This window comes from Canis lupus, chromosome 12 (genome assembly GCF_011100685.1).
Source record: "Canis lupus familiaris isolate Mischka breed German Shepherd chromosome 12, alternate assembly UU_Cfam_GSD_1.0, whole genome shotgun sequence".
Lineage (NCBI taxonomy): Eukaryota > Metazoa > Chordata > Mammalia > Carnivora > Canidae > Canis > Canis lupus.
In genome coordinates, this window is record NC_049233.1 from 32,965,064 (window position 1) to 32,990,720 (window position 25,657).

General features: G+C 36.1%; 2 protein-coding genes across 3 annotated transcripts in view; one reads left to right on the forward strand and one right to left on the reverse strand.

Moving 5' to 3' along the window:
• COL19A1 (collagen type XIX alpha 1 chain) overlaps nucleotides 1-21,446 on the forward strand; it is a 310,139-nt gene extending 288,693 nt beyond the window's left edge. For both annotated transcript variants that reach the window (XM_038554446.1, XM_038554445.1), the window contains 3 exons: nucleotides 6,947-7,075; nucleotides 13,638-13,715; nucleotides 13,894-21,446. In XM_038554446.1, coding sequence (XP_038410374.1) covers nucleotides 6,947-7,075; nucleotides 13,638-13,715; nucleotides 13,894-14,021 — 335 coding nt within the window. In that variant the 3' untranslated portion in view covers nucleotides 14,022-21,446. The remainder of the gene's footprint in view (nucleotides 1-6,946; nucleotides 7,076-13,637; nucleotides 13,716-13,893) is intronic.
• A 1,222-nt stretch (nucleotides 21,447-22,668) lies between these two features.
• The window catches only part of COL9A1 (collagen type IX alpha 1 chain), a 90,386-nt gene continuing 87,397 nt past the window's right edge, over nucleotides 22,669-25,657 (reverse strand). The window contains exon 38 of the mRNA XM_038554447.1: nucleotides 22,669-23,617. Coding sequence (XP_038410375.1) covers nucleotides 23,433-23,617 — 185 coding nt within the window. The 3' untranslated portion in view covers nucleotides 22,669-23,432. The remainder of the gene's footprint in view (nucleotides 23,618-25,657) is intronic.

Sequence of the window (25,657 nt, forward strand, 5' to 3'; positions counted from 1 at the left end):
CACACTGGAGCCCATAGTGAAGCCTAGACCAAAACTGCAAATCTGGGCCCTCTAGCTCCCTTCAGGAATTCCCAGTGGCCCCCTTCCACAGAACTCACCCTCTGGGCTCTTCCCCAGGCCACCAAGCCCTCCTTCAGCATCCTGATGTCCCCATCTTAAACCTACTCATGGTGGAAGAAGGTATTTTCCTACCAGCCCCAACTCTTGTTTCTGATGGATCACAACAGACAAATATATGCCTAATCCAAAGTTAAATTAAATTCCCCATTTGATTAGCCAACAGATCAAATCCTTTTGCAAATAAGGTGACTGCACAAAGTGAAGCAAGATGCTGTGTATCTGAGCTTGGCTTCTTTTGGCTTTGTAAAGGCTTTGCAGCTACCCACACAAATTAGGATCTTGTTAGATCTAAGAAGCTTAATTCTTGCCTTGACACCACCCTACTATACTTGGAGATTTTCATCCAACACACAAGAAGAATTTGCCAACCTGCGCAGGAATGTGGACACACATCCTGCTCTCTTAGTTCTTAGACAAACTTGGAACCGACTGCAACTGTGGGAAGAAAGGAATGGTAGGGCTGTATGTCCCTGAGCAGTATATCTGCCTCCAGGTCCAATGTCCAGGAAGGCCTCTTCATCTATGTTTTTTTCATTTTCCATACATATATTTCACATGAATATGTGAATATGTATGAATATGTATTATCCCATTCTCTTGTTTCAAGTGTAATACCTCTCTTGCATCTCAACAACTAAGATACTAATTTATATGTGTGTGTGTGTCTGCACATGTATATACACCTCATCTGATAGATACACATCTTGAAGAGATACATATACCTTTTAAATACTTTCTACAGCCTCTATTTCTTTCCATTTCTTTGTTTGGGTCTGTTGTTCAGACCTGTTCTGTTGTTCAGCTTATAGGATTTCCTGAGTGCCAGTAATCCATGGATGTCTGTTCATACAAAAGAGTAAGTTCTAAAAACCCAATCAAAAGTTATGAGTGAATGGTGGGACTTGCCAACCAGGAGCTTCGCTGTAGGGTGGTCCCATGCACTTTTTTATTGGGAAAACTTCAATTTCAGTGTCTTTAAGTCCTGCCTCTTATTCTAGACAGATCCCCCAGAGGAAGCATTTCCATTTCCTGCCTGGCTGCCAGTATTTGGAGAGCAAAGTAGGAGAATAGGACTGAAAACAAGAAATGAGTGCTCATTTCTTCTTCTTGTTTTCAGTTAGGGAAACCCAAGACCCAGTGGGATCTGGTGGCACCCCCAGTGCACCCATGATTGTTTACCTTGTTCAGACAATAAACCTTCAGCTTTTGGCTAGGTTTGGGGAGGAACTACCTAGCTGTATAGAGAAAGAAATCTCTAAGGCCACTTCTTCTTTTTTTTTTTTTTTTGAGATTTTATTTATTTATTCATGAGAGACACACAGAGAGAGGCAGAGGTATAGGCAGAGGGAGAATTAGGCTCCCTACGGGGAGCCTGATGCAGGACTCGATCCCAAGACCCCAGGATCATGACCTGAGCCAAAGGCAAACACTCAACTACTGAGCCACCCAGGTGGCTTCTAAGACCTAAGACCACTTCTTAAACAGGCTTCCAACTAGTTCTTTTTATTTTAGTTCCCCTCCTTTACCACGCTTCCAGAAGTAATTTGTATTGCCCATTCCTGAGCCTTCTAAGGATTTTGCGATTTAGAACAGGTTGTTTCTCAGCTTCTAGCATAAAGATATAAAGATAGTTTTCTTGAGTCTGCTAAGTCATCTGTCACCCAGCCATCTGGTTCTCAGCTTCCAAAATTTTGTCATGTTATCTTTCATAGTCTCCCCATTCTTATGCTTTTATGGCTGTTAAAAAAATCTTACTATTGCTTTAGAGGGATTCAGGTGCATGTGTTAAATCCACTGTCTTTACTCACAATAACATTGCAGAGCAGCAAGTTTACAAAGATGGCAAAGGATTAGGTCAGAAATCAAATGTAGCAGTAACAACCCTTGTGTTACAATGAACCACAAAATGAATATGAATCTACCAAATGATACTGTGGAACTCACAGTTAAAATGAAACTCGAAAGTAATTATTTAAATATATGAAAGGAAATTACTCTCCTGATATTTTCTGCCCTTAGGAGAAAACTGTATCTAATTTTGGTTTCCACGTTTAAGAGATGTTATGAAAAAGCACTGGAATAGTAAAGCCAAAAAGTGATTTACAAAACAGATGACCAAGTCTGAGTAAAAGTTATTTAACCTGAAGGCTAAAAGGTAACAATATTATCAAATAGATGATTGATTTCCTAAGGGAAATACTCATTAACTACTTCCTGTTTCCATCATAGAGTATCAAAAGATAATAAGTTGAAGCTGTACCCATAAAACATTTGAAAGGGTGTTAGGAGAAAATGATAAATTTCCTTGTTTGAAACTATTTACAAATTCTACCTGTGAAATAGAAGGTAGACATGGGCCAGATGACTTCTGAATGTCCCTTCATTCTCCATATAATATAATTTATCAACACATTAATATTAATGTCTGCATTATGCTGATGAGCCTATTCTCTAGGGAAGGACAAACCATTGGTCTTATTCGTTAAAATGACTGCTCTGGGTTTGCATTGGCAGATGGAATATGTGTTTTTGGTTTATGTAAGCTCCTATCTGAACTCTTCAATTTCTTGCCTCATTAGAAAGCATTGCCAAAAACAGTTTAATTGACCAAAGATCCCTGAAAACAGGGGGAAAACAATTAAGAATATAGGTCTTTATAATTTATTTAGAGGCTCAAAAACATATTATTTTAAAGTATAGAGCATTAGAGCAAGGTTCAGAAGTAATTATCCTTTTGCTAAATGACTATTTCTGAGTATATCTTAAAGCTAGATCATTAATAGCTAGAAATAATTATCTAAAAGAATTGTTTTACTAAAAATATTAACCACCTAAAGCAAATTACTTATAAATTCAATTCATACATTAAAGAGGAAAAAATTAGTACTGTGATTATTTGTGTTTAGACACTGAAGGTATTCAAAGAGATATATCTCAAATTAATAAAAATTATATTGGGGCCCCTGGGTGGCTCAGTTGGTTGAGCATCTGACTCTTGGTCTCGGTGTAGGCCATGATCTCATGGGTCATGAGACCAAACCCTGCCTCAGGCTCTGTGCTCAGTGGAAAGTCTGCTTAGATATTCTCTCTCTCCCTCTCCCTTTGCCCCATCTCCACTTTCACACATGCTCTCTTGCACACTCTCTCTCTCAATCTCTCTCAAATAAATATATCTTTTTTAGAAAAAAAGAAAAATTGTACTGAAATATGTATCTCCTTTAAGTGTAAAATGACAACATGCAGAGTTTTGAATAGAATTTCATATTTGTTTGTAAAACACCCAGTTTATAATTTCATATAATAAAAATATATCTGCATCCAATATGATTTGCAAAATTATAACTATATACTAATTACAAATGTATTTTATCTATGAAGTTATTGGAAATAAATGCATGAACATCAACCAAACATATTCCAGGTGGATAGTCAGGTAATAAGAAGTTTTGCCAGAAGGCCTGTGATTTAATAGCACTCAGGGATGAATCCAGAGATTCTCATCCTCTGGATGTTGTGATGCTTCCATTCTTCTTGCTTTATAATTTGACAAAAGGAGTATAGAGTGATTATTCCTTTGATAACTATACCTAATAGTCCATGTTTGTTGGGGCTCTTCCCTTAATAATTCTATTTGAAAATAAATTTGTTTTACTTTCTCATGTAGTATAAGAGCCTAAATTTTTTAAACAAATTGTTTATCAAAAGCCCATTGAAAAATAGGTTTTACTAGGGAATAATTTCCTCTGTATCAGAAGTTTGTAATCCATACATATCTGCTTAAGTGAAATGTACCTTTATAGTTCAACTGAATGAACTAAACTGAATAAAGAGGCTAGAGAAAATTGGAGTAACTCTTCACAAGGTCTTTATGATTTGGCCTTTGTTTTTTCTAAGTGGTAACTACTATTTCCAGAATGTTGCTGTCATTTGGCCTTACCCACAAAGTAAACACTAATTTAATCACTAAGAAAATTATCTGGAAAATTTGCACCAAACCCATGCTGAATTCTTTACATTAAAGATTCACTTTAAAAAAAAGATTCACTTTTTTCTCACACACTAGATGTATCCTTAAAAAATTAGGTGTAAAATAGTTTTACAAATGAAATCATTTGAATTTGCTTTTTGAAGAAAATATGTGAAAATAATAAAAAAAAAAGAAACAATGCAGTGAATATCTTTTATCATGCTAAGGATATGCCCTGCTCCAGTTTCTGTTTTATTTTTTTTTTCAGTTTCTATTTTAAATCTAATTATGCATATATTCTATTTGTTAAATGTGAGATATATGAAATATAAACAAACTAAGCAAGTTTAAATAAAGAATCCAGTGACAGATTGTATTTATAATGGGCTTTGGATAAATTTACATTAATGATTTCACTAAAATTAATTCCTAGGGTAGTAAAGTATTAAATATGGTTTTTAGGAAAAAATTGAACTGGACATTGGCCTATGTAGGATTTATAACTGAGAAGTCAATAGTAATAAGTACACTCTTGGAATGATTATTCAAAAAAGCAATTCCGAGAAGGAATGTCTTATATTATGGAACAAGTTTCTAGTCATAAAGTAAAGTTTATCAGCAGATAATTTTTATAGCATCTGGGGCTTGTAAAACATGGATAACAGCACAGGATGCTAATCTCTTTCAGGCCTTCTCTGAGATTCCTGAACAGGAGCACCTAATACAGAAAGCATAAAATGCCCAATGCAGGGCCCTGATTACAGAGAATGTGTAATTAATGTAATATAATGATAGTTCTTATTTAGGAATTTATTTTAGAGTGAAAAATGCTCACTTATATTTTCATATTTCCATTTTCTTTGAACTTCCTCAGTTTCCAGATCCTTTCAATTTCATGAGCTACTAATGCCCTGATGTTCTGTAATATACTCACTTTTATCCAAAGGCATTATTGACTCATTAATAAGTCTCTAATAGTTGCATGACACCAGTGCCATCTATAATGATAGTTTCATGGCCTTATGACTGAACTCACCTTACCAAAGCCCCTTTAATTAGTCCTCGCTTTCCTCCCTGGGTTCTTTCTTTAGGACCCAGATAAATAGTATTAGGCTCCAGGCAGTTTGGGGAATGAACAAAAGGGCAAACGGCAATGATATGTTTTTTGGGAAGGCAGTGTTGCTTTTGCGAGAAGTATTCAATTCATAAAGGTCACATCACTCAACACCTGCAAAAGATTTTGTTATTTTTATTGACATTTCTAAGTGTTCTGGGTAATTTGTCAACTTCTCATAACTTGTATGTTCTTCATTTCAGTGTTTTCTTCAGGGTCACAGAAATGTGTAGAAGCTTTTTATCATTTTTACTCTGTCTACACTTGGAATTCAGTGAGAGCATGCTCATCTGCACCAATGCTGAATATTTTTCTTTGGCCAAATTAGATATACACCCTACTAAAACTATGACTAAATAATGAGACTAACTGGAAATCAAACCAGAAGAAAAGAATGATATTGAGGAAAGAATAATATTGAAGTTGTATAATAAGACGTGTTTTTAAAAAAAGCAAATTTGGGGCACTTGGGTGATTCAGTCAGTTAAACATCTGCCTTTGTCTCAGGTCAAGATCCCAGGGTCCTGGGATTGAGCCCAGCATTGGGCTCCCTGCTCCCTGCTTGGTGAAGAGACTGCTTCTCCCTCTACCTCTGCCTCTTCCCCTGCTTGTGCTTGTGCTCTCTCACTCTCTGTCAAATAAGTAAACAAAATCTTTTAAAAATATAAAAAGCAAAATTGGACAAAGTACAATATTTTCCTAGCTAGAAATTAAACAGTGAATTCATAGTGAATATGAAACCAATGACCATTTTTTAATTAAAAATCTATTAATAATGCAGTCTTATTCAAGGATATAAAGTATCACATTATTGTATGGGTTACCTATAACTGCATAAGAAAATACTTTAAAATGTTAGTAGCTTAAAACATTATTATCTCACATTTTCTGTGGGCCAGGGACTTGAGGGATTGCTTAATTTTGTGTTTCTGGCTCAGAACATACAACAAAGTTTCAGTTATGATGTCAGCCAGGGCTGCAGTCATCGGAAGGCTTGACTGGGGCCAGAAGATCCACTTCCAAGTTCACTCACATGGATGCTGACAGGTGGCCTCAGTTCAAATCCATGTGGGCCTCTCCATGGGCCATCTTAAATGTCCTTTTTACATAGCAGCTGGCTTTCTCCAGAGTGAGCAATCACACTGAGCAATCCAAGAAAGAGAGAAAGCAGCCAGAAAGCCACAGCACCTTTTATGACTTATTTTCCCTAGTTACATAGTCAATTCTGCTTTTTTTGTTTATTCATTTGAAATGAAAAATAACTCCAGCCCACACTCAAGAAGAGAGGAATTAGGCTTCATCTAATCCTGTTTGGAAGAGAATGTCAAAAAAATTGTAAACGTATTTTAAATGACCACACACTTTTGCAACAAGCTAGAAAGTGGCTTTAATTTATTAAGACCTTTTAATGGAAACCTAAAATTCTCTCCATAAGACATTACCAGAGGTTAATTAGCTTCCAGGCTAGTGTTCTTTCCAGTAGACTTGCTACATCTCTGAAGCACTGAAAATTCTCAGACCCTCTGTTCAGCACAGGCGGTCTACATTTATATTCAGACAACTTTGTGCAATCCATTTTGCTTGACCAATGAATAAAATAACTATCTCAGGAATCAAGTCAATTTAGTACATTAGACGCACTTAAATTGAAAATCAGGTAGGGTTTTTTTTTAATTTCATGTAAAAATTTTGATGCAAAAAGTATTTCTATTACATGGCATATTTTTTTTCTTTCATAAATAAAGAGAGGATGGCTGTGTTCCTATCACAGCTCAAGCTGCCAGCAGCAATGTTGGCTGCTCAAGCTCATGGGAGGCCTGGTCCACCAGGAAAGGATGGATTACCTGGGCCACCAGGAGACCCTGGACCCCAAGGTAAGTCTTCTTGCTGTTTTTTTTAAATCTCAATACTTAGAACATGCTAATTACAGTTAAAGCAAATATGTATGTGTATATATATATATATATGTTTATATGTACACACACATACATAATGATTTAATATAGAATCTCATTAATATTTGACATTCTAGAAGTTGAGTTTCTAACTATTATTACTTCAAGCTTAAAACTGACAAATAATCACATTCTAATCTAAATTCATTTTAATAATAATATTTGTTATAAAAATAATCGCAAAAATATGAGCTTATATGTCATTATTTTGTGAGAATCAGAGTTGTTTATGCCTCCCTATTGATGTAAGTTCAACAACAAGAATCATCTTAGTATCTCGAAGAAGCTGAGGAGAGGGTCTTAAGAGATGACACTACAGTAGTGATTTAGGTCCAAGTAAAATTTTGAGAAATTTTAGAATCCTTCCCCATATGCTTTCTAAGTTTTAAAGCAAAACTTTATTTAAATTGGCAAATAAGTATTGTCCCACTGATGACAACTTGACAGAAAACATGGTTTTGAGCATAGTTTGACTAAATTAAACCAGCAAGGCCATTTTGTAAAAGTCTGGTTAGCAATCAGCAGAGAAACCAAACAGACTGGTTTAGAGGATTTGCAACTGACAAGGAAATATTAAATCCAGTAAGTACATAGCATGAAAGATAAAAGTAGGGAAACTCCTTTTCATGTGTTACCACTGAGGAGCTCAAAGATCCTCCTTAAAGTAATCAAAAGTTTGTATAAAGGAGGAAACGGAGAGTGAACATCAAAATTGCATAGGAATACAGTCCAAAATACTATATATACAAGGAATTCTTTTTCTTTCACTAATTCACTGTCCTTCCTACTGCTTCTCTGTAACATGAGCCTGGTTTTCCATAGGAAGTGCCCAAATAATTGACAAGCTCTTCGTCATCTGAAAGAACAATGATCTCCAAGGACAGGGTCTGTTACAGTCTTAACCTTCAGTCACAGCTGACAAGGCTTTTGGTTTAGTTAGCACAACGTAAAACAACGGAAACCTCATTCTAGGTCACCTACACTAAACAGTCTGTCCTACCTTTCCCTGAGATCATGAAGAGGTCTGGCTGATAGTTGGAAAAAATTGTGTAGAAACAGGTATAGCCTTCTGTGTGCCCCATTGTATAGAAGGTGGTTAATTATTATCTTTCACTAGTTGGGTCTGTTGTGAGGTCAGAATCTATGAATCTGGAACAAAGAGCTTGAAGACCCATCTAAAGATGGGTGATGCCTCAAACCAGGTGAAGGATAAGAACTGTTAACACCAATAACAGAAAAAATACAGACTGATGCTTCAAACAGCTGTGGTCAAAGAGGACAAGAACAGTAGGGGAAAAAATCAGGTTTATCAAGGAAAATAGTTCTGGACCTAGAGTCACCTGCTCACACAAACACCTGTCTGTAGCCTCCCTCTGCTTGTGGGGAAGGCCTATCTGGAAGGCTCTCCGTCAGAGGCAATTCCAACACAGCAGTGTTAGGGAAGCTTTGGAGAAAGACTTCTATTCATTCATCTTCTGTCTTGTGAAAGATTTCTGTGGGATTTATCTGTTTGCTTAAGAAATCTTCTAGATCTACTCCTGATCAGACTTTTTGACTCAGTTCTTGAATTGGAAAGATGTCCCTATATGATTTCCAACTTCTTTAAGACCAATGTTTAATAAAATTGACAAAACATGCACAATCCGGCAGTACATGTACTAAAATTGACAAAACTTTTGTCCCACCGTGGAGTTTCTGATGACGCACCTTTGAGTGTAACTTAGGTGTCTCCTCAACTTTCGTATGATGGCTCCTTTTCAGTATTTGTTAAATTTGCCAGAAAAGGGGCAAAAAAATAAAGTCTGCATAAAATAGGGTCCATATTTAAGGCATATTTGCCTGTAGTTGTGCTATACTGATAAAGCCACCAAGAAATTTTACTGTAAAAAAAGAAAACAAGAGAATGCTATTTGATTTTTGGTGCCTCTCCAGGAGTTCATATGTAATTGTTTTTCTGTGGTGGTAGAGAAATAGACATGAAGTGTTCAGGAGATAAAGTTATGCATATACGCTCAAAGTTTTGCTCTGCCTGATTTAAAAGTTTTCTCCAAAAGGAAAGACGGAAATGCATATAAAACTGTTACCCTAGTGTCCATCACAGACGTCAGATGCTGGGGGCTGAATTCATCCTCTTCGTGACACAGCGTGATTGAGTTTGAGAAAAGATTGAAGTGAGAAATGCAGCACAGAAAGGGAAGGAAAGTGTGGGCACCGAGCATGGAACAGCATGCTGTGCCCACTCATAGATTCTGTTTGATGATGGCTCCTCCGAAATTTCTGAGACTTTTTGGGGGTGTTTTTAGGAAAGAAATCCATTTTCATTTAAAATGAAGTGGTTTGTATTAAAATGTGTACTATAGAATGAGTCCTTTATTATCTTATTATCTTAAGAGCAGGACAGAAATTCAAAGGGATCTCCTAAGTTTCCTGAGCCTATCCTGAGAAGCAGGAGATGTGCAGAGAGCAATGAGGACATTGATGCGAGACTAGGATAAGCACTCAATCCTAGTCAAGAAAGAAAGGTAGTGCTCCTACCAGGATTCTGACAATGAAAACGTGTGGCTCCTCTCCCCAGTCTTCCTGCAGTGAAAATAGAAACCAGTGTGATTCTGAGTTGAGACACTTCGTTTGCATTTCCCTGGAGTCCCAAAGGGGATGATCGTTGGTGTCTTTTTGAAATTCAAAAGCATTTTTAGACAGGTTATATTTTAACCATCCCGTGGGTTTCTGATTCTTGCCTTCCCCCTGTGCAGCGAGAGAACTTTCCTTGCTGTTCATTCCCACCTCAGATCTGCAGCATAGGGTCTGATGGCTTGTGCATGGGGGATGAGCAAGTAGGTGCCACACTAGGATCAAAGAAGCCTGGGTGACATGATGCAGCTGGGTTTCCATAGATAATCAAGAGAGACAGATATTCCTAACAGACCTTATCCTCTTGGGCGAGTTTTATGAGAAAGAACTATATTTAAACTTTTTCCCAACACAACTGATTCTCCACCTCTGAAAATTCTGAAGAACAGATGCTACCCTTGAAAGCCCTGTTTCTGGAAAAATCCCCACCCACTGAGTAGCTGTGGAATTAGTAGCAGAAAACAGATCCAGCCATGCCATGTGTCCTCCATCCATTTTGGAAGGACCTTATTGGGAATGGTTGGTTGCTCTTACTTTTGAACTTTTAAAGTTTTGCTGTGATTGGTGTATAATGAGGAAAGCATTCTGTTATTTGTAAGCCAGTGACCCCCAAGGTAGTTCATGTAACTGATACAGATTTGACCTTTCAAAATTTTTTTTAGCAGTAAGGGCCTTAGGAAATGGGCGACACATATACCAAAATGACAGGTGCACTGCAGTTGATCAGTGATCTAGGACCGAGGAGGCAGGACAACTTGGAAGGTGTGCTGTGGGCCCCCATATGAAGAACCAGCCAATCCCTCCCCAAATGCTGGAAACATTCCTTGTGTGGCCTTATTGGTCCAGTATGCAGATAGATGCACAGATTTACAGTTTAGAAGTAAATCCCTGGGATCAAAACAGAAATCTGTCTATATAAAGTCTGCCATCTAAAACACTACAACAAGCCTCAAGTTTCTCTAACAACTAATTCCTACCTCCAGACACTGTAGATTAGGACCTTGCTGTTGTTTTCTTTCCCTACCTGAGCTACAGTGATAGCAAACTGTCACCCTGCACACTGGTAGGCTATGGAAATACATGTCCATTAACAGATAGGCCTGCCTTTTATTATTTTCCACTTTTCAAGAGAGGCATACCCTAAAGGGCTGAAAAGCTTGATTCTAAAAAATGGGAAATTTCTTATTGACTTTCTTAGCATTCTTATCTGAAGTTTTGTTGTGAAGCAATTATAAAATAAGACCCTATGGCTTTATGGCAGCCTTTATAAGAAATTAACTTGAGACCTTATTAGGAAATTTGAGAGTAAAAGCTCTCATGTGCTTGTACAATCCAACAGCAATAATAGGTAGTTATTAACCTAATGAACTGAGAGCTTTGTACAAATAAATCATTACATTTGACAGGAGAAATGTAAATGTTACCCTATTATACAAATATGTGAATTACTGTTTCTTGCTTTGTGATACCATAGGCACTGAAATCCACGTGGAATAATAAATTTTTGCATTATATTAAAATCTGATAACTGAATTTGAATATGTAAGTTTTAGTAGATAGGGTCCCCGTTTGGAATTTTGTTACAGTCTTGTTAATCCACTTGATAATTAAAAGTTCATACACCTTTTTCTTTTTTTCTCTCTTCCTCATTTTTCAGTCTGTGATCTCAAGCACTTACTGAGATAGCTTGAGGGTCAACTATATAATTTTTCATAATAGTTGGACCTGGGTTGAACTATCAAATATACCTCATGTAACAAATGTTACTGTACTACAGAAATATTTCAGTAATGAAATTAGAAGGGTGCTTTCAAATGACCCTAAACGTAAGCATTTTTCCTTATTGCTCACACAGGTTAAATGAAAGTTACTTATATAAAAGAAATCCTGGTAATATTTTACATTTGAATATGTATTGACTTTGGACATCATGCCATATGTTCAAACCACTATTGTCTCTAAAATCTAGGATTATATTGAATATCTGTAACAGTTTTCAGGTATGAATGTGTGAAAATTTCTCCCTGGATATATTTCCAATTTGCACCTCAAAATACTTCCTGAGTGTGTATGCTTTTTTCCCATTATTTTCACATTTATGATTAGGTCACACCTCCAAAGCAAAATATAATGGTGTGGTGATAACCTTGCTGATATTATTTCGATTATAATGTGTATACTGCATGGTCAAGTAAAAATGAAGACAGCAACCCCAAAACTAATGTCTAATTCTCAACAATAATGAGAAATAATTTATCTTATATACTGCTCATAGAAAACATTAAGATTTCTCCTCTTATCATGTTCTGCTGTAATAACACACCTTTATAGAAAGGCACAACTAAGTCAGGACCTACTTTCCCTACTGAGATACTCTCCTTATTATCTTTGTTGTGTGTTTGCATGCTTTGTTCATTTCGGTAGGTGTCATCTTTAAGCTGCTGTTTAAGTATGAAAAGTTGGAAATTAAACTCTATTTACCATCATCATGAAACTCTCATAGCCGCAAGACCTTTTCATCAGAGTCTTACATGGTTGCCAATATATAAAACAGAGATTAAAAAGTGTTTTATGCTTTTTATTCTTTTATTTACAGTTTTATCTCTTTTTTTAAGTAGAGTTGACACACAACATTACATTAGTTTCAGGTGTATGACATAATGATTAACAAGTCTATGCATTACTCTGTGCTCCCCACAAGTGTAGCTCCCATCTGTCCCCATACAACACTATTACAAAACCATTGACTGTATTCCCTATACTGTAACCTCTTATTCCCATGACTTACTCATTCCATAATGGGAAGCCTGTATCTCCCACTCCCTTTCACCCATTTTGCCCATTCCTCCTCTCCCCTCTAGCGACCATCAATTTGTTCTCTGTATGTATAGGTCTGATTCTGCTTTTGTTTGTGTATTTATTTGTTTCATTTTTTAGATTCTTTACGTAAGTGAAATCACACTTTGTCTTTCTGCTTTTTAAGAGCAGAGATATGGACTCCCAGAGGCACAAATTACTCTGCACCACTCTAACTCTGGTGACGACAAGCATATTCAAGAATAAGAATGATTTTATCTTAAAATGTATACAGATCTTAGACCTAATTCATTTTGGCTAAAGGGTCTAATTGACGAAGTGAGCTTAGATGAAGCTCTCCACCTCCTTGTATTCTAGAATTGTTGAACATCTAGTCCTTTGCAGTTATGCGCTGCCGTGTTAAAACATGTGGTTACTGTTTTAACTTTCCTTGAAAGAGATATAATGTTGATATGGTCAGTAATTTGAACAAAGACCTGATTTATTCTCGCCTGATTTCTGAGGTGGATGGCTTTCCATTTACTCACACTCTTACTGTTATTTATTAAAATCATGAATTTTTGTTCCTTTCATTCCCTTTACTTCTTGAACTAAGGTCCAGATTCTTGTTGTCATATCATCTTGTCCTCATACTAAGCAGAACTTTTTCAGAATACTTCTTATATTTAGCCTGTATCTATCCTCCAGTGAGAATTTCTGTTGAAGAGGGTGCACGTACCTTGTCATAGCTATTTGAAAGATGGTATGAATGACTGATTTATTTAGGTATCACTTTTCAGTGCCAAAAATCTCACTACCAGTAGTCTGACTAATTGGAACTTTTATGGTAGCTGCATATTTCTAAGATTCTCAATGCATTTGGCACGTAATCTGCTCGATATGTAAGCCTAATGTGATTATAAAGCAAAACAGATGGCTAATATACTGTTTATGTTTAAGTAGTATGGACTAAGAACAGGATTCTTACACTTGCTCTGTGGCCATAGAACACTCTAACTTCTTATGTCTCTCTTTTTATATATCTCTCATTTAGGCTACCGAGGACAGAAGGGAGAAAGAGGGGAGCCTGGAATTGGGCTTCCAGGAAGTCCGGGTCTTCCTGGGACTTCAGGTAATAGTGATATTATCTTCACAACACGAGAAAGCCTCTAAAAACAGGAACTGCACCTTCTTGCCTGTGGCCCTTATGTGTTGCTACAAGGTGAAGTTGAATGACCCATGTTGGTTGGAGTGAGGGAGGAAGAGCCATATGTGATCTGCATTCTCATGGGGGTCTTTTATTTCATTAGCTCCGGGTTTGCCAGGCTCACCAGGTGCCCCAGGGCCACAGGGCCCCCCAGGACCTAGTGGAAGATGTAATCCAGAAGATTGCCTCTATCCTGTGTCTCATGCTCGTCAGCGGACAGGTGGGAAATAAATACACCTGAGGAAGACTTGACATTGGAGCTATCTTAATACTATCAAACCCTCATGATATGTGGGTGGCTTTTTTTTTCATTTTGGTTTTTGGTAGGCCAGACATTAAAAGCACAATTGGAATCCTATTCCTATAGTAATTGGGATATCATCATTTTCATCTTTTCCCAAATTCATTCCATATGTTTTGCTTCACCATTACTATGATTTTTATTCAGGATCTTCTATGAAGTAAGCAAGCAAATCTTATCATTAATTCTTCTTCAAGATGAAATTACATCTTTCGAGTTAGTAGGCTGAGGGTGATGTATATTTTCTAATCTTATCAACTTGTCTTTGGCCTTTGATTTCTGAATTTTTAAGTTTCAGATTTAAAGATTTCTTGGAGTTTAAATTTACCATCATTGCTAAAGATTTCAACTTTTTCGACATAATGCATTGCTCCTGCTCAATGTTTTTGACTACTTTTATAGCTGAAGAATTCTTATACTATCCTATATCCATCCTGCTTATGCAGAGAAATAGGCAATAAGAGCTTCACTTCATAACTCATTTTGGAAAAAAACCAGGAAGCTATTTTATCAGGGAACCCCAAACCCACCATAGCCAATGACTGAAATGATTTTGTTAATTCTGTATGAGCTCAGTTCAAAGTAGTCACCACTGGCATGAATATGTGCTGCATGAAAAGAAGAGAACAAAGTCCAATTGTATGACAGTTCCACAAGAAAAGCCCAATACTGCAGTCTCTTCACTGAGCTTCTCATTTGGGGAACAGAAGGCAGTTTCCCCTAAGAGATATTTGATGGTGAAGGCATCAAGCTGTCTTTGGTACCTTTGAAGCTGAAATGGCCTAGCAAGGCTTTGGAGTCCTTGTATCCATTACTCTTCCAACTGGATAACTCTTCGGTTTTAAGACAAGAACTGGCCATCAGAACAAAGACAGGATTTGTAGCAATTGGGAAAGAAACTCCTTGATCTAGAAGATGATGGTGTGATGTCTGCACATGCATATTGAGGAGGGGAAGCCCAAAAGCTCTTATGGAGAAACATTATTCTCAGGAAGCTGCAGCAAGAGGTACAGGGAAGCCAAGGAAAGCCATGGGACATGCAAGTAGTGCTCAGACCAAAGAGTTAGCACTAACTTCAGGGGGAACAGACATGCAAAGACCGCATCCTCTGACAAGGAGCGAAAGTACAGTGATCACCAACCCAATTACTTACTAAAGTATTTTTATTGCCTAGCTATACATTATTCTGAGAGGTTGAAAACCACTGAACATTGGGCATGAGGATGCTGCTGAAATCTAAGCGGTGAGTGTGTGGCCCAGAGCCCTCCTGCCACAGAGATGAGGAAGCCCCACCTCTTCAAAGAGCAGTGCAAATTCTAGTTTGGCTAGAACAGGCTAGAATGGTTGCTTTTATCTGTTCATTGAAAAAATGAATTTAGAGAGACAAGCCCACTGAGATTGGAACAAGCTGTGAACAGGGCTGTGTAGGGAGGCTTTTGTTGAAATGCACCCATGATTTGAACTGGTTTTCATTATAGATGAATGAACTGCTTGCTGGTCAGGTACTGTTTATATGGCTGTGCACACACACAACCTTTGAGTTATTTCATATTGAATTATGCTGTATATTTCAATTCCAGGTTTGTTTATTTTATTCTCTAAGGTTATCTTATTTATTTCAAATGTTTTTAACTTTAAATTGATTTTTCTTCATTTTCTTTCCTGTGCAATACCTACAATGGTGCTGTGTTTTAGATGACACGATTAGAGTATACATATGCATTTTCTTAGTGAAATGATAAATTATCCCTCCCAGAAATGTACAGAGATCCAAAATCTGGTGCTATGTGTATATCTTGAGCTTTTAATTTGTTGAACTTTAATTTTTTGAATTTTCTGAAAGCTTACAACTCATTTGCCACTCCTTAATTTACTTGAACTTGTCATGAAGCTACACATTTTATATGTTTTCAAAGATTATTTTTTCACATTATTTGATAGGTTGTTTATCCTTTTGCCTCTTTGCTAACCCAGAAATACTTATTTTAGCATGTTCATGTTTTCATGAATTTTTTTGCTGATGGTGATCAATGTATTTTTTCCTTGTTTTCTTTGAGTTTCACATAGTCATAAAGACTCAGTTCATTTTCTTGTTTTATAACTTCTGTTCATTTTAATTCCACAGAATATATCATGCATCCTTTCTCACCAATTGTATATTTAGGAACCTTTATTTTTCTAAATTCCATTAATGCTGGGTTGGTTTACTCCTATTCCAAGAATTGGATTTATTCAGGTGATTTAAGGAGGATGGAGAATTTGATGTTATATGATGCATATTACACAGTAGAGCTCGTTGATTCAAGCTCATTTGTTATAACTGACTTAACCTACCTTTGGCATAAGTAGAAAAACGGGACGGAGTCCACATGCAACGAGCTCCTCTCACCCTACGTATCATTTACCCACCAACACCTGTTCTTGTCTCCCACAAGCAAGAGCAGTGAGAAAGGCTGGGCCCAGCTAACACAACACCAAACAAAATGGACATTCAGCAGTTGCCTAATTCCCTTAATATTAAGAAAGTGGATAATTAAGGCCTCAAAGTAGGGTGGGATATCTTCCCCTACATAACGTGGTGGTTGCAAACTCTGTTGTATCATTTTATTCCATTCCAAAGCATTTGTTTACTTTCAGATAGATGTCAGTGGTGTCTACAGCAGGGAAGAAGAATTATCAAATTTCCTGAATTAAAAAAAAAAAAAAAAAACAAATTTCCTGAATTATCTCTTATTTGGATTCCAGAATAATTATAGGCCAGGATGACAATTAGTAATTAAAACTAGGTTTGCCCTATATAAGTAGGTTTAGGTTCCAGTCTAACATTTTATACCAAGATCAATTAACACTTTCAGATAAAATTCTTTCTAAGCAAAGAACAAGATATGACTTCAATTAATATTCATAGCCTTTGGAATCTAAAGAAAAGGAAGAATAATTCATGAGTTTGTTCATTGTTCTTTCCTACTGAATACATTAACCACTTCTTCCTAACTATAAGAGAAACACGCCAGTCTTAACCGTGAAATTTCTCACTATGTGATCACAGTAATTTAATTAATGATTTTAAAGTAATCCCATACATATCTCTATATTTCATGACATTGTTGAAATTATAAATTTTGTCACTTGCAGAACTTAAGTAATTATCTTAAGATATGTTATAATAATGCCATTTAATGTTTGGATTATAAAATATTTTTTTATGAATATGTTTTAGGAGTTAAATAAGACTTAGCTTTTCTGCAGTCTTTCTCTTCTGTTGAGAAACTATGATATACCTCCTTTTGTCCACAAGATGGTGTTTAAAGAGATTTGAATCAGAAGAACTGAACAGACTTGCAGAAATACAAGGCTAGAAATAGTTTAGTGGACAACTAAATCAGACCCTTGCCTTTGCACTTATTTTATTTTTTTTACTTTTGTAAATAATTTCTTATCAATTTGTGTTTTGTTAATTTGTTTTGTTAATTTATGTTCTTCCTCATTTTAAGTATCTTTATGAAGAAGGCACAATAACCTGTGATTCCTGGCTGTTTCCACTTTATTTCTTAAGTGGATTTATATACCTGGTTAACTTGCAACTTTACTATTGGTAACTTTAGTTTGTATACAACCCTCATATTTTAGTGATTAACATGAAAACACCTACTTTTCATCCTACTTTTTTGACAGGATACTCTCTTTTGATGGACAAGTAAAAAGCACTTAGCTTATCTCAAGAAGTAGACCACATTGTATAAAATTATACAATATCTAAATCTCCATATTGTTCAAGATACTTAAAATTTTTAAATTTAAAAATTAGATTTGTACAATGTTTCTATTTTTCTAGAAATATATCATTATTTACAAAAGCAAGATAAGCATCACTATTTTTCAAATTACCATTATAATTTTCCTAACGGTGGTAATAATACCCTGAGATTGAGAATTTCTAGGTTAAATTATATTCTTCAGTTTTTTTCAATGAATTCTCAGAATCATTTTGCAGATTGGTTCATTGCTTTTGTTCTTCATTTTTTTTCACATTTGCCTGTGTTCACTTTCTTAAGACACATAAGTGTTTATTGTTCTTTCTTCCCAATGTTCTCTCTTAGTACTTTAGTATTGAGGGACATGCCCTTTATCTCAACCCCTTCTATCCTCTTTCCTCTCACAGAGACTACACAGGCTTCTCAGAGGAGGAAATGAAGGAAAGAATTGAATTTGTATCTTTTATGCCTTGGTATTTCTAAGTGACTTAGCCCATTGAAGTCATTGATTAGTTGGCTGGCAGTGGTAGCATTAATTCTATTAATTTTTAATCACTAGGAAACTCAGGAAACAAGACAAATGGATGTCTTCAGTTTTACTATGTTGGGTAGCTGGAGCTATAATCCAAACATTTTACTCAACAAAATCATGCCAGACTAACTGATCGATTTAAACTGAATGAAGAACTCATTGAGCACAGAGAAAATTCACTCAGACAAGCAGACCCAAAAGAGCAAGAACTTACCTCAAAGATAAGGCAGGTTTATAAAACCAAAGCCAGGTCTAAAAAATTTTGTGTTCAGATAATACAGTAATAAGTGATAGGTACATGGTACTACTCAAGGAGTTAGCTACTTGCTTTATGTATTTGTCAAAAGTGAATGCTAATCAAGTAGGAGATTTCATTAAACTTACGCGGTATTTCAATAAGAATTAAGTTTATCATAAAGGTGTGTGTAGTCTGACCGTAATAAGCTTATGGATATAAAGATGCTAATTAATTTACATTTTTTTAATTTTGCTGTATTATTTAAAGTATATTGTAGGGATAAATATTTTTCAGTGTACTGATGTATTTAAATTCAGATTGTTTTATGGCATATTTTATAACTATTTATTTTTAAAATGACATTTAAGGTGTATTTTTTCCCTATTTTGTTTGTTCTCTATCTTACCTCATCCAACTACTTAAGATTTCATTCGACATACTCAAGCTAAGTGGAATGGCACTAGTTTTATTCTAAATCCCACTTGGATATAATGCTTTGAAGCCTTGATTCCTCTATGTTCATGATACATAATGAGCTTTTCGCTTATCTTAGCAATAAAGGATCTGACCCTAAATCAGGGAATTCTAAGGTGTGGTTATTAACATCATTTCTACTCTTCACCGCCTCACCACTTCTTGTGGCTGAAGCTCCACACTTCAGTTCCATTCTGGTAGGTCTCAACCACAAAGATGCCCCCAAAGCACTCGCATACCAAGCATGAGCCACACAGATGTCCAGGGAACCTGTAAACTGGACTATTGCAGGTTCATGTTTATACTGTGCTGGAAATTATGCTTTTGCTTGTCACAGGAATCAGTGCTTGGTTCACAATAATTAAGTTTATTACCCATCTCCCTGGGAGCTCATAAAAAGCCTGGTCTAATGATTGTGGATAAAGATTACAAGCAGAAACAAAAGTCGGAGAACGATCCATCCTTTGCAGCTTTTGTCCTACAAAAGTGATCGCCTCACTAAAGTCATTTAAGACTCATTGGTATAGAGGGGCCTGAGCAAGATAAGAAATATCACAGTTAACTCTCATAAATATAAGCTCTTATGTCATTAATGATAAGGAAATAAGAAACATAGCATGTTTATTTAACAGAAATTGATTTTATCAAAATATGCCAGTGGATTTACATGTCTGCTTAGACTGGGAAATGATTTACATAGTTCTTAACTATTCTCATCTTCAGGTCCCCTTATTATATAATAAATTAACCAGGTGCTCTCTAAGGAATATTCTCAAGCCTTTTCTCAGACAGATTTTCAACTTGGAGGCTAATGACAAATTCAAATAAATCTTAAAAAGAAAAGTAGTTTCTTGGAGCCAGTTTCCCTCATTTGTTCTCTCTCTAGCTATTCTTAGAAAACTTGTTGGAATCAAGAGTAAGATGTGGAAGCATGTGAAGGAGAAAGGACAGATTGCCGTTTATTAAGACTAAAAATAATATGATTGTTCCCTTTCTGATAACTGGATCTAACAAATATATTACACTTCCCCTCACTAATCATTTAAAGAGCATTTGAGCATGTGTATTTACAGTCATACCTTATAATGGTTAACAATTTTTACTTAATATTTACTGAACCATATGCACTTAATACCACCATTCCAGATCAAAAACTCACTGAATACAATTAAGTACAACTGAAGAGTATTTTACTCAATTAAAAAAAAATACGTGGCCTATATTTATAGAGCACAAGTATTCTTTATTAAAAATATTTAAAACCACTTATGTCCATTGCAAAATTTATAAGTGGCAAAATCACTACTTTGCCAGTACTTTTTCTCATTAGTACTTTTTCACTTCTTTTGCCAGGGCTAACAGAAAAAGGGGATTTTCTTTATATTTGGTATGATTCTATGTATTTTTAGTTATCTTCTTCCTATATTAATTTTTAATTATAGATATTATATGTCAGAAACACTGTTGCAGCCAAAAAATCAAATAATACAGTCAGAGGTGATCTTCTAAAGCAGGGATTTACATCAGCTTATTTCAGATGGCAAATAAGTCAGATTTTAGTAATGTTGAAGAATAGCAATATTCATTTAGACAGCTTGACATATAAAGTGTCTATAATCAAATCAATCACATAATTGATATGACTACTCATTCATACTCTTCTGCTAGACAGAAGTCAATTATCCCAAACCATGCCAGTGAATTTTTGTGCTCACTCAACCTGGGAAGTGATTTCCATAGTTCTTAACCAACCTGTCAGATATTTGGGATGAAAATCATATCGTAATGCCATAGAAGCACTGACTAGAAATAAATGAGCAATCATTTGTCCTTGAGTAACATGCCAGTCTCTAACCAACCTTAATTATTCACAGACTCTTCTCTCAGAGAGTGCTTCATCCAACTTTTAAAAATACCTCAAAGATGTTTGGAAATATCTATTTTGCTAGAGAGAAAGATTTGGCTTAATTAAATATCAACGCTCTTTCACTGAAGAGGATTTGCTGGATGTTTTTCTTTGCAATTTCTCAGTCAAGTATTTACTGCTTCTGTAAACTATTTCACTTAACTGAATTTACAATGGATTGTTCCCACCATTTGGAATGTGCTGGTTTGCATAATCTATTTGTAAGTGGTTGTTTCCAATATTGCTTATGGTATCCGTGGAGCTTGTTCAGCCTTTTATATATCAAGTTTGTAAAATAGTTAAATGAACTATTCTTTGAAATTTTATTTTTTAAAAATTTTCTTATGAATACAATATTATAGAACTGGGAAACCTATTTATTTGGTTAATTTTTCTTTTGCTGTATTTGATTATGTCACTCCAGTAAAAATAAAACCATCTTTGTGAAAAGATAAAGTAATGCCTTTGCATTTATTTGGTTAGATGTTGCAGTACCTAAAAAGGTCTGCCATTTATATAAAGATCATTTTAAGTAGTTAGATATCTCTATTTCCAAAAATTATCCATTCCACATGAAGGAAAAACATCCTTCTCAGTGTGTGTAAATGGCGCTCATTTTTGTAACCAAGTTGGAATAATTTTCCTTAGCACAATTCATGCTCAAAGCACAGAACTAGATGCCATAAGCAGCTTTAAAGAAATCCAAATATGGGAGAGGGGGGGAGTACCTGGATGGCTCACTTGGTAGAGCGTACGCAACTCTTGATCTCAGGGTCATGAGTTCAAGCCCCATGTTGGGTGTGGAGATTACTTAAATAAATAAATCTTTTTTAAAAATTAAAAAAAATACAAATTATGTAATGATTGATTTGGCCAAGCAAATAGGTCTAAAACTTTTAAATGTATAGCAAGTAAACACAAGAAAAAGATCGTATCAAAGACCCTATTAGGGCTCACTCCCCCTTGACTTGAGAGAACTGAATTCCATAAACTAATTGAAGATATTGACTGTTTTGAGCACTGTGCTATGCCCTTGGGAGAAGTTACTTGTGTGCACTATGACATAAAATTAATATATTAAGTCTGATCAATAGTTCATAGAAATGTCGATAAAACAGCCCGGCAATATGACTATGTAAATAGTAATAAAGTGTTTCAGTGGTCGGGCAATACCTATCTTATTGATAAGAATACAGTGTTTTAGCTGAGCTGTCGTTATAAAATGTCTAAGAAAAATAGTGAAACATAAATCATTTTTGCAGCAGTGAAGTTCTGAATAGAAAGAAACTAACAAACCAATGAAATGAAAGCAGTGGTTCCTAACCTAGAAACCAAGCACTTATGTGGTCTATGAAGTCTGAAATAGTCTGCAAACATGTTTGTACATATGCACTCATGTGTTTTCTAGGTGATGACCCCATAGCTTTCATTAAAATTTCAAAAAGTCCTTGAAGCTTTCCCCTATGGTAGCACACATACATACAAAGAACTTCTGTCACAGGGTAACACCCACTGAGGAACAGGAAGGGCTTTTTAATTTCTCTATAGAAAAAAAAAGCACTAATATAAACGTGACTATGGAAATACCAGTAATTTAAAATTTTTCAGTGTTCCTAAGTTCAGTGACTTCTTTTCATTGAACATGATTAATCATAAGAAAACATGCAAGAGATTAAGAAACCATATTTATTTCTTCTTTGGTACAACCAGGGATGTTACCTCAAACCTTGAAAATAAATAATCTCATTAAAACTTATGAATGACAGGATATTAAAATTCCTTCTTTGCTTCACATAGAAGAGCTAAGAAAAATTAATGGTTTTGGGATACAGTACAGTTCAACAAAAATCCAGGCTGACTACAAAAACCAACACGTGCCATTAGGAAATCATTGCATGCGGCCCAGCATGCTCTTGCCACTGCCAAGGGGACACAATGATGGGCATTTTAAGCACCAGTTCTATTGACTACTATGAGGTTTCTTCCTAACTAGTCTGATAATCCTCTGTATAAACGAAACAGTAATCTGAGAACAACAGCTAAATAAAAAATGAAAATAACTACTACAGCTAAGGGAAACCAAACAGTCGTTCTTGTTTATTGGCACAAAGGCCCATGATGTGTCACATGTGTACAGCACACTAAAGTTCAACATCCTGGGAATAGGATTATAAATTTATTTAAAGGAAGGGTTTTAGGTTTTTGTTGTTTTTTCTTTCTTTTTTTTTTTTATCTGATGACTCTCCTGTCTCCCCTCCAAGGGAAAGGGAAGAGCATTTATTGAATAGCACCATTGTTTTAAATCTGTCAAATAAGACATGTAATAACAATGAAGGTAATGCATTGTCATCTTTTGCCTTGGCTTCGGTGGTGTTTCTCCTTCAAGCTCCTTTGCCAGACATGGTTTTTGCAGACAGCCATGCAGCACTAAGCTTTTCACTGGTCAGGCCCTTTGCTAAACGCCCGTTGCCCAGCCTGCATGGTGCAGGAGGCTGGCTCACAAAACCCAGGAGGGCCAGGAGGGCCTGGAGGACCAGGTACACCAGGAATTCCTGCCACCCCTGGGGGGCCTCGTTCACCATCCCGGCCATTCCTCCCGTAGCTGGCAGGACCAGGCTCACCTGAAACACAAATGATTGCATACATGAACAAGAGAGCCCCAATGGCTGTGAACTGGCCCAAGGCACTGGATTGCCTCCCCTAGCCCAGCAGGGTGCACAGAGGGCCTTAGTAAGTGCTTTTGGAAAGGATGGATGGAGACCGATGATGATGATGATGGTGATGATGATGATGATGATGATGATAAAATTCCTCCACTGGACTTGGATTTCTTAGAAATTAAAAATGGAAGGAGACCTCAGCATCTCTAGTATGTTGGCTTCTAGCCACATAGGTCTATTGAGCACTGAAATGTACTAAGCCATATTGGGATGAACTGTAAGTGTAAAACACACTGGAATTTTGAAAACTTGGTATAAATTTTAAAATATATTTCATTAACAATTCTTGTTTTTATTACATAATAAAATGATAATATTTTGGACACCATGGGTTAAATAAACTATAATAAAACTAATTTCACCTGATTCTTTGCCTTTGTTAATGTGGCTACTAGCAGATTTAAAATTATGCACACAACTCTCCTTGTGGCTTGCATCATCCCTAATAGGTGATCAATCTCCAGGCAGGGAGTAAAAGTATAGCTCAGTGGTTAGAAGAACAAGATTTAAAGACAGGTCTTGCTCTGCCATTTGTGAATAGGGTGATGTTAGCAAGTCACTAACCTTTCAGTTTCTTCATCTACAAGACAGGATGATACCTTCCTTAAAACTAAATTCCATGCCTTGAAAGCATCTAATAAATAGGTGCTATTATAATCATTATCAGTGATTGATGTCTTAGAAGCCTATGTAAAGCACCTACAAAGGTCCCAGATGTTTTCCCATCAGGGGCTCACCCCTATGTGAACTTTTATGAGGGCCTAAGTGCCTAGGGAGCATTTTTTCCCGTTGTCATATTCAAAGGTTGTTTGATCACCCAGTGGAGCATATTCTCTGAGGCAGGGCACCCCATAACAGGAATTTAGGCTATTTACCCAACCCATCATACAAGCAGTGTTTTCATCCTATTAGCGTAAAGATGGCAGGAAGAAATTGATGTAAAACAACCTGTATGTGCCACGATGATATGGTTTTATAGAGATCTCATTCCATCTCAGCCATCTTACCTCGGGCATTTAGCCAAAACACTGAACATGTTCAATTATATATTTGCTTAGATTTAATTACTTTCCTTCTTTCTCAGTGGTTTTCTTTTTCTTTTCTATTTTAGTGGTCTTATTACACATGTCTTTTATTGGTCTTATTCTAATGGCCTACTCTTATTAAGTGGCCTTATTATATATATCTCACATACTTCTATAAGGAAGACAGAGATCCTAATTTATATATAAGATCTCATTCTTCCTGTTATGCCTACAATTAGATCCACACAAAAGCAATAATATAGAACAAAGCATTATTAAGTTTTAAAAGAATAATTATCTTTGATTCTATCCATCTCAAGTCTGTAGATAAGCAGAGATGTAAGTAATTTTCCCTTATTTATCCCATAAGCTTCTATTTAACTATATTAAGTTGTAATGAAGCATATGATTATATGTTTTCCTCTTAAGACAAGGCCCCTGAGGAAGTTTTTCCTTAATCAGCAGCACCTATAAATAAGCCTCTAGCAGAGCCTATTCAGGTCTCCTGACACAAGTGGGTTTTTTTTTTTTTTTTTTTTTTTTGGTTTAAAAGGCCAGGGCAGCCCGGGGGGCTCAGCGGTTTAATGCTGCCTTCAGCCCAGGGCTGGATCCTGGAGATCCAGGATCGAGTCCCACGTCGGGCTCCCTGCATGGAGCCTGCTTCTCCCTCTACCTGTGTCTCTGGTCTCTGCCTCTCTCTCTCTCTCTCTCATAAAATATATATATATATATATATATATATATATATATATATATATATATATATATATATACCAGATAAAGGTGCATATAAAGGGTAACTTTCATACACCTTATAAGCAGTACGTTCTCATGGAGACACACCAGATCTGCCTTCACAAAATCAAATCAAGATGAAGAGGAGAAAATACCCAAAGGAGAGGTCACAAACCAAATG